The sequence below is a fragment of the Prunus persica genome, chromosome G8 (genome assembly GCF_000346465.2).
Source record: "Prunus persica cultivar Lovell chromosome G8, Prunus_persica_NCBIv2, whole genome shotgun sequence".
Lineage (NCBI taxonomy): Eukaryota > Viridiplantae > Streptophyta > Magnoliopsida > Rosales > Rosaceae > Prunus > Prunus persica.
The window spans coordinates 12,765,730-12,775,857 of NC_034016.1; the positions used below are offsets into that span (position 1 = coordinate 12,765,730).

The following is a 10,128-nucleotide window of genomic DNA, read 5'->3' on the forward strand; positions in this document are numbered from 1 at the left end:
CTGTCTTCACTCCCTCTCCCCATCTCCCTCTTTTTTTTCCTTCTTCTTCTTCTCCTCTCTCTCTTCTTTTTCTCCTCCTCTTCTTCTTCTTCTTCTCCATCTCTCCCTCCATTTTTTCTTCTTCTTCTTCTCTCTCTCTCTCAGAAAGCCAAAAAATCCAAACCAAACCAAACCAACCCACCAAGTCTGGTTAATCGAAGTGGTCGATTTTCATCAATTATGATTTGATTTCGATTTTCAAAACAACCAAATCGAGGCTTACGGTTTGATGTTTAGATTGAATCTAAAACCGAACCAACCCAGACCGACCCCACCCCTACTTAGATGAGACCCTAATCACTTTGTTTAAGGCTGCAATCTTACTTTGCTTTTTATTTGATGAGATATGGGCTTTTAAGTCACTTAGGCCAGTGGGCCCCATAAATATACACCACGTGGCTTTTTTTGTTGGAAATGTGACTTAACTATTATTTATTTTTTTGGTTTTTTGGTTTTTTATAGGAAAATGTGACTTTACTTTAGAAATTGGGCCGTAACACTAAAGCAAGTATACATGTCGTGTGACATAAATTAAGCCACGTTTACACTTCTCAAGCATTTAGTATTTTTGGATTTTTGCATTGCCATGCATTGTCTTGCTTGTTTGAAGATCAAACCCAACTAAGATATCAAAAGAGAAATGTAATGGTGTATCCAAAAAAATATATATGTAATGAATGTATATTCGAAACCTATCTCATTTCAACTCACAAACATCAGATATCAAAATCAAAGCCGAAAGCAACATGTATGCAATGGCTTTTAGCCACATTTATTAATGTGTACTAGACTATTATTAACACATGTTGGTCCTCTTCTGGGTAACATGCTCGATAAAATGCCTCAAAGAAATTAAAGAATGCAACTGACATGGTTGTATTTTCAGCCAGTAAATATTAGAGAAATCATATTATTGTATTACATTGTGTTAACTCTTTATTAAGGGTAGGGTCTACAAACACAAGTAAATCTCACCTCTATTAAAGAAACGGTACACAATGTGCTATAATAATATAATCTTTGTAGAATTTTCATTTCCAAGGCCTCTCGTTTCTGTAGAAGTATCAGCAGTCAGGACTGGGAGCAAAGGCATGTCAAGAGGAGACTCATGAAGGTGAGATTCATTTGTTCATGCACTCAGTCATTCATCATATGCATAGAGATAGTGCACATTAACAGTTGGGTATTTTTTATGATACAAGGTTTTTCAATGTTAGTTTATTGCAGAAGTCTGCATTTATCTTTGTTATAACTCATTTCTGGGTGCAGGTTGAGAGAGAGGGGCAGTGTTAGATTTGCTAGCTGTTTGGGAACTTGGCAAGCCATGGAAGCAGAGAAATGGGGTTTTACTATAACCTTGTTCATCTTTGCTGTAGTGCCTTTCACTCTTCTAATCCTGCAGAATCCTAATAAACCATGGTATGGTATGCATTTGCAATCTGCTTTTACTATTTGGATTTAGTTGTTCATTTATAACCACTGAAATGGAGCCTAGACAATAAAAACATAGGAATTCAGGAAAGGAATGGCCTAACAGGAATTATTATTATTATTATTATTATTATTTTTTAAATTTAGAAATGGGTTCATCGTTGTATTGGCTTGGTCTATATGTCTAATTAACAATGATCTTAAAAGTTGTGTAATAGTTGGTTGTACCTGGGTGGTCTTTTTTCTTTGGGGAGACTTTGAAAAAGGCCAAAAGAGAGAGGAATTTTTTAAAAGAAGCCAAAATAGACAAAATTGTCCTTATTTATTTTTGGATTTCCTAAGGAATTCTTTACATTTGCATGTCTTTGGTTTTAAAGTTGAGAGGTTTTTCTGTCTTTTTTGAAAAAGCTTTGGCTTTTTCCAAAAGTGAAAAAAAATTTGTGGCTAAAACCTAAATTTACTTTTTCTCTTTACTAGGTCTGCCTCTGTGTGTAGCCTGTTTTGAGGGATTTTGTTTCTTTGATTCTTTCTGTAGTAGCTGTTTGCAGCTGTACAACCTAGTTTGGTCAAATAGAACAAATGGTAGCTTTATTTGTAACATCAATGACAAAGTCCATGGTTAATTTAACTGAAGATCATCAAACAGTCAAACTAAGTACTAACAGAGGGTGTAAATTGGTCGAATTTTAAACATTAGGGTAGTGGTGGACCTATTAAGGCGCAAGGAGGTGCAACTGCACCTTCTCTTACAGGAAAAACTACTGTAGGTGCTTCAAATTGCCCTTTTATTCAGCTGGTGATGCTGCACAGATTACTTTATTTCCATTTTCAACATTTAAGTAAATGAACTCCATTTACTTAAGTTTACAATGTAAATAAGAAAGTACCCCTTATTTGGATTCAAATAAAAATAATAGAAAATTAAATTCCCACCAAATCAAAATATGAAAAATCAGTTTTAAAAAAATAATGGCTCATTAAGTCAATATATACTTCATAATAAAATCCCATAAAATCAAGTTTTCTTATTTGATGTGTAAGAAATAAAAGCCACTAAAAATTATTTTGAGAAAATGATTATTTCGAAAAATCATTTTTCATACTTAGTCAATAATTTTACATAAAACAATTTTTCATGTATGATACGAATACATTAAAGAACCTAAAGTCAATTTAGGTAAAAAGCTTTAGACATTCAATCCACAAAGAGTTTTTAGCCTTTCAAAATTGCACATCCGCTAAAAATTTCTTGAGTCAACCAGTGCATTAGGGTGCAAATTGATTAAATTAAAACATCGTGGCCCATGTTAATAATGCCCTCAAACCTGAAGGGAGTAAAATGTCATTAATCCTTAATCTAATTTAATCTATGTTCCATCATGTAATTAAACAAAGCACTGTTCTGATCATCAGTCTCTGGCATTGGCAATACCACTTACGGCCTCTAATGTTTCCAGGGAATTTGTGGACAAAATCTTAGGCATATTAGGAGGAGATGACTCAATATACCCTTCTGGAAACTACAAGGTCAATGGAGATCACATTCAGGACCTGTTTGTGAGTCCCAACTTATCTAGTTGCAACTTGCAACTCATCTTATGGTCGGCCTGATCTCCTTGTCCATTGCCGCCCTCCAGAAAGTGCGGAGAAGAGGCCATCATTGATTTTCAATTTCTGGATGCCTCGACTCATTTGCGAATTCGAAGGCCTGCCCATCATGTTGATGATGATTATGTTGCTAAGTATAAAAGAGCCTTAACCATCACGAAGTCCTTGGCAGACAGTGACCCTCGGAGTTTTAGTCGTCAAGCCAATATACATTGTCTCTATTGCACCGGTGCATATGACCAGCCACATTCCAATCTTTCTATTGATATCCATAGGACATGGTTTTTCTTCCCTTGGCACCGCATGATGCTCCATTTCCACAAACGAATAGTCGGAAGCCTCATAGGGATGACGCATTTGCTCTGCCATTTTGGAATTGAGACTCCCCTGATGCAATGACACTTCCTGGGTGGTACATGAATGATCCTTTTTTCAATGATCAGCGTGATTTTTCGCACTTCCCACCAAAAGTTTGCGATTTGAACTTCCTTGAAGACAATGATATTGAACCTGGCATTGATGTATAAGCAGGTTGTATCCGGTGCAAAGAAGCCAGAGCTGTTCATGGGATGAGGGAGGTGTTTGTGATGGACCAGGCACCGTAGAGCGTGCCCCTCACAACACACTGCATAAATGGGTTGGCAGCAATTTCCAGCCTAAAAGGGAAGACATGGGAGCATTCTACTCAGCAGCTCGGGACCCTACGTTCTACGCACACCACGCAAACATAGACCGTCTTTGGGAGGTTTGGAGCGGGGTTCACAAATTTGACTTGCACAATGTGGATCCTGATTGGCTCAACTTTTCTTTCTACTTCCATGATCAGAATTCTCAGCTTGTGAGAATTTATGTTCGTGATGTTCTCAATACCGCGAAGCTTCGGTCTGTTTATGAGGAGGCTGATCTTCCATGGCTGAATATGCGTCCAAAGCCTTATATATTCCATCCAAAATGGACATGCAAGCTCTGAAACTAAGAGAAAACAAAACCATATTACAATCGCCGCGTGAGCGCATATTATCAACAGAGTTTGGATCGAGCGGTCGAAATCTTGACAGCTACATAACAGTAAAGGTGCAAAGGTTGAAATACAATAGAAGAAAGCAAGCAAAAGAAGAAGAGGAAGAGGTCTTGGTTGTTCATGGAATTGATGTCCAAAGTGATGAGTACGTTAAATTTGATGTCTATATAAATTTAGTGGATGAGAGTATAGTTAGCCCAAGTTTCAGTGAATTTGTAGGAACCTTTGTTCACATACCTCACGGCAAGAGGGATGCTAATGGAAAAACCAATCTCAAGTTGGGGATCTCAGAAGTACTAGAAGATTTGGAGGCAGATAGCGATGAGAGCATTTGGGTGACATTGATACCAAGGACTAAATCTTGCACTTACACAATAATTGATGGACTGCAGATTGAATATATGAGATAAATATTGATGCTTTGTTTGTGGATTTCAACTTCAAAAATGAGATGGCTGAGTGCATGAACAAATAAATTGTAATGGAACAAAGATCTCCAAAAAAATAAAAAATAAAAAACCCACTACATAGCTATGGAGTACGTAGACAGTCAGAGCATCCTTACTGAAAAAACTAGATGTTGAGAACATAATGAAACTAAAACTTATAATTTGCATTTCTAGCATACCTCAACTATAAATCATCGTTTTATCCACGTATGTTGATCGAGCTTCGAATTTCGTATGAATATATTGTAACCCCTCGTTACAGTCTCATTGGGCCATAACGAGAAATGAGGTTTGAACATCATCAGCCTTTGTTGGTAAAAGAAGTCCAGCGAAACTAGCCCAAAAGAAAATTGAAAGAATGGTCCTATTTCCAATTCCTTGTTGGGCCTTTGGATTCAAAAAATCCTAGTTGGGCCCCGATGGAAGGGCATTGTTCCCTCTTACTCTTGGCTATAAATATGGAAAACCTAATCCTGCAGCCTACCCCTCTTCTTATTCCCCTCCTCCCTCTCCTCCTCTGTCCAAGTGACCACAAACCCTAATCTCTGTGTTTGTGTGCGTCTGTCTGTAATTGTATAGTTTTGTTTTGATGTTGGGGAAGGCAGGTGCGATGATGATGAGAAATATATAATCTCGTTAATCTGATATTGATATGAGGAGAAACTATCTCATCCATTCATAATCTTTCTGAGCACCCTTTCCTTCATTTTATACTCTCTGTTCGTTTTCTTCTTGTTTGGATGAGTCTTTTTCAAGTTTCAGTTTTGCCTCTGAGCTCAAACTTCCCTACTTTCTTTTGATTTCTTTTTTCTTTTTTTTTATGTGTTTATTTTTTCTGGGTGATAACCCAATTGGGGCAGGCAGAAATCACAAGGGCGTTTTAATGTTTGAACTTGGAAATGTGTTTGATGAATTATGAATATGATAAGGTTAGTGTTCAAATCAAATTGTGAACAGAATTTAATCTTCAAGAAGAGCTAATCTAGAATTTAATCAATTGTCATGCTAAAATTAAGTTCTAATGGAAATCTTCTGTGAGAAAGATGTAATTGGGTTTCACATCTTTCACTGCTACAATACGGGCTAACCATGAAGAACATGTGCAACGTGCATCCTTGCAATTCTAGTAACGCCGACAAGCTTAGTTGGACCAAAGCCTCAAAATAATCATGGCTTATTCTGTGGGTTGGATGGAGGTTTTGGGTTGCTCATTGGCACCAAACCTAAGCCCATTTTTTGGAGTTGAACCATATGGGCAAGGGTGATAGAAAGCTAACATTCTTTTTACAAGCCAACTAAATTTGCCTAAACTCAAACCAAAAATCATTAAAAGCCATCTGAATCTCATCAATTTTTTCGGACTTGGAATATAATTTTCATTTATAAATTTTTTGTATTGGAATTGAAATCCCCTTATTCTGATATAAATGTCAGTTTTTGTAAACAATTTCAAATATAGCAGACAACTCACATAAATAGACACAAATGCCCTCAAATTTAGAACTTACATAATCCTAAAAAAGAAACCTTATTAAATAAAACTTTGAAATATTTCCTCCAAACACTTTTCCAATCACCTCTATTTCTTTTTTTTCTTTTTTTTTCCTTCTTCCGTTTGTCTCCAGCATCACTCCCTCTCTTTTCCTTTTCTTTTTTTCTTTCTTCTTCTCTCCATCTCTCTCTCTCCCTTTTCTTCTTCTCCTGCATATCTCTATTCTTATTCTTCTCATCTTCTTCTCTCCCATTTGTCTCCAAATAAAATGTCTGCATTTATTTGGCAAAAAAAAAAGGTATTTAGAACCAAAAATTTAGAAAATGATTGAATCAATGCATAAGTATAATTTCCTCCTCTCACCCAAAAAAAAATAATTTATTTCACATAACTTTAATTCTTCAAAAAGCCACTAATTTAGATAGTCTATAGAACAAAAAATTCAATAAAATGATCTACATTAAGTCAGCAAAACCATAATTGAAATTTTATAAATATAGTATGAAGAATAAATGAAGAAATTGAACGAAGAACCAAGGAAGAACTGGACTTCACCGTTTGACTATGGCAACAATACGTAACAAACTCTACGTACAAAGATGCCCAATCTAATAGGGTTTTCTTTTTTAGATTTATGTTGGTTTTAAATTGGAGGGTATTTATGTCTATTTAAGTGAGTTTTTTTGCTATTTTTGAAATGTTTTACAAAAACTGACATTTTTTAAATTAGGAGTCAAGTTTTGGCTATTTTTTTTTTATAAATTCTCAATTTTTTAATTATATATAAGCGATAATATCTAAACTACATTACATTAATCTAATTTTTTACTAAACGAAATTTAAAGGAAACGAATTCACTCACGTTTGCTAACCCACGTTTGCAAGCGAAAAAGGAGCAAAGAAAATTAAGTGCACGTACACAATCCAACTACGCAAGCAAAGAAATGGAACCCACACATGTAGTCCCCCTATCAGCTGGCACCAAAACCGCGGCTCATCGACCACCAACTCCTCAAAGGCCCCCAAAACAATCAAAATCTACACCAATCTGAAAATCCTCAGAAACCCAGATCACTAAAAATTAGTCCTTCTCTTGCTTGAAATTTGAATTTGAAATACAGTTTGTGATGTCATTGGAGGTGGTGAAGGAAGACGAAGAAGTTTACAGCTGGCGAGAAGTGAAGCTGGCGTCGATCGCAGAGCTTGAGAGGGAGACGGCGGAGAGAAGGCGTGGCCGTGACATAGTCATCGCTGTGGATCATGGGCCCAACAGCAAGCACGCTTTCGATTGGGCCCTTATTCACTTTTGCAGGCTTGCTGATACCATCCATCTTATTCATGCTGTTTCCAGTTAATTCATTCATTCACTTACATGTTTTTTGATCTTGCTCTGTGTTTTCTGTTTTCTTTTTTAGTATCCTTATGAATTTTAATCTTAGAATTTTGTGATATGAGTGGTTTAGTTTTTGTGGGTTTTTTTTTTTGGGTATCATCTTTGTGACATATGCTATTGTCATTCATAGGAGAAGTTCTTTCGGTGGGGCAAGTCCCATGGGACCTCGTGGAGTGCGACCCGTTTTTCGGGGTCACACTCAACCATGAGGTGAGGTCCCCGTAAGACGTGCCCCAGTTTATGGTTTGTTTTTTTAGACGTAGATGCATGTGAGTCTCACAGTGGGGCTCATGTTTGATTTCCTCATGTAACGGGTAAGCGATTAGCCTAAGCAAATCTCTTCTTATTTTCGTACTTAGGTGTGACCAACGAGATTGTTTACGATGCAAGCCAGGTCCTGATGCAGAAGCTTGCAATTGAGGCATTTGAAGTTGCCATGGTGAGTATAATTAATGTTTGCACTTGAGCATTAACTCTTGTGTTTGGAACATTATTAGCCATGTCTAATTTTATATCAGTTGCGAATGATGTAATTTAGGGCATAACCTGCACATTAAATCACATTTATACAACTTTTGATCATCAAGTAAACTTGGCACCTTGTGCAGTCATTTGCAGCATTGAATTAGTTCAATGGTTTGCCTGCACTAGGTATATAATTGTCATTCTGATGTATAAGCTTAATTTACTGCAATTATTTTGGATAACCCCAACATAGTCAATGATCATTAGGTTTAGTAGAATTTAGTCTCCACCTTTGATTGAGGAATTCTTGAGTTCAAATCTCGTGAATGGGAGTTGTGTGGTAGAATATATTACACACACAAATTCATGATAACCAACTTCAGATTATTTACTTTCCTTGGATCGTTTTATGTTTAAATTTTGAACAATCTCTATGGGAATAGGTGAGGACGATTGCACGAATTGTGCAAGGAGATCCAGGTAAGGTAATTTGCAAGGAAGCAGAGCGTGTAAAGCCTGCAGCTGTTATCCTGGGTACCAGAGGCAGAGGCTTCATTCAAAGGTCTCTCTCTCTCTCTCTCTTTCTTGGCCTTTCCATTTCCTCCCATTTATTTCAACTATTTCAGTCAAAGGTCCCTCTCTCTCTCTCTCAAACACAGATCACTTACTCAAATTTATTCTGGGATTTCTGCAGTGTACTACAGGGAAGTGTCAGCGAGTATTGCATGCACAACTGTAAATCAGCTCCTGTTGTAATCGTTCCAGGGAAAGGTATAACTTCCCATCTTATATATGATTGGAACCTTGAGCTTCAATGGATTTAGAGAATTGAAACATATAATATCTGTTTCTTGAATTGGCAGAAGCTGGAGACGAGTCATTGATCTAGCTAGTGGAACTCATGGTATGTATAGAACAGTTCTGTCCTGATTAATGTTGTGCAATTTCTATTCGTACTTTAGTAGCTTGCGTATGTAGTAATTCGAACTTGGAGGGGTTGTAAGAATCAATTGGCCAAGTCTTACCATTAATAGTTTATGTGGATGAAATGTTCAAAATTCATAGTATATGTTAAGCTGCAGGAATTGATTAAGATCTCTGATTATTTGAGTTTTGCCCAAGTTTTGCCTCATTGCTGATTGCTTTGTTAATCTCAATTGATGGAACAATGTGAGTAACGTTATGTGGATGAATTGGTCAGAATGCATAGCTCCTTTATCAGTCTATAGACTCTATATTCTGAACCTTCACTTGGACCTTTCAACTCTCAACAAGAGTTCTTAACCAAATAAAAAAAACTTTCAAAGATGGCCTCTTATATTCTTGTAGTTTTGAGTTTGCAATGTGTGTATGTGTTAAGAGTATTGAATGATTTATTTAGGTAAGAAATAGGCTTACCCCTGTGTCGATACCTAGAAATATCGATATTGGCCGATATAGCGTAACGGCTGATATTTTCATCCTTGAGCAAGATGTTTCTTTCACCAGCTTGTTCAGGGTTCACAGTTTCTGATCCTTAGCCACCCGTCAAAACCTACCCATAAATTGTTAGGGTCATCTGGTAACCATTTTGGATTCTTTTAGCAAGAAAAAGACACAAACTTAGGAGCTCTGGCTACCTCAAACAAATTTTTAGAGCTGCACCAATTTTTGCAATCTGCGGAAAGAATCTTTGTAGGTTTTAGCTGTTATTCCTTGGAAGGGAAAATTTTCACACAAAGTTGAGGTGGACCCAAGAGAAGGAAGAGGCAAAATCAATCATCCCTCACCAAGTGGAGCAAAGAAAATGAAAGAGATTATTTCTCTGGACGTGGCCAGGTCCACTGACCACACCCCTTCTCACTATTATTTCTCATTGGTCGATTCTTGAATTTCTTGTCATGCATCTTTTTTGGCAATGGCCGTTTCAACTTTCATGTTTCTGTGAATTCATCATCACGTTCAGATTGAATACCAAAAGTATTCAATGTCTAAATTATCACCATTCATCATCGTGCGAATATTTTACATTGCTCAACTGAATTGGGTATATAGACAAAGTGACAATCTAAATTAGGGCCTTTAGATCATGTATGTATGGGCCTCATTTTACAATGTGTTTCTATAATACCAAATCAAATCAATAATCGTTTAACCATTTAATTATCATAATGATTCTCCATGTTTATCGGTAAAACTATGTTCATAAATTTTGGTCGCAATTGGATATATACATGATTCTCGATTTAGA

The 10,128-nt window shown here is 36.6% G+C and overlaps 1 protein-coding gene and 1 pseudogene across 1 annotated transcript; both read left to right on the forward strand.

Annotated features, from left to right (window-relative positions):
- LOC18768235 lies at positions 1,364-6,414 on the forward strand (annotated as a pseudogene).
- On the forward strand, positions 6,928-9,027 carry LOC18766743 (universal stress protein PHOS32). The gene is made up of 5 exons (XM_007200286.2): positions 6,928-7,390; positions 7,793-7,872; positions 8,342-8,460; positions 8,593-8,669; positions 8,762-9,027. Exons 1-5 carry the CDS (start codon positions 7,168-7,170, stop codon positions 8,785-8,787), a joined length of 525 nt encoding a protein of 174 aa, XP_007200348.1. The 5' UTR covers positions 6,928-7,167; the 3' UTR covers positions 8,788-9,027.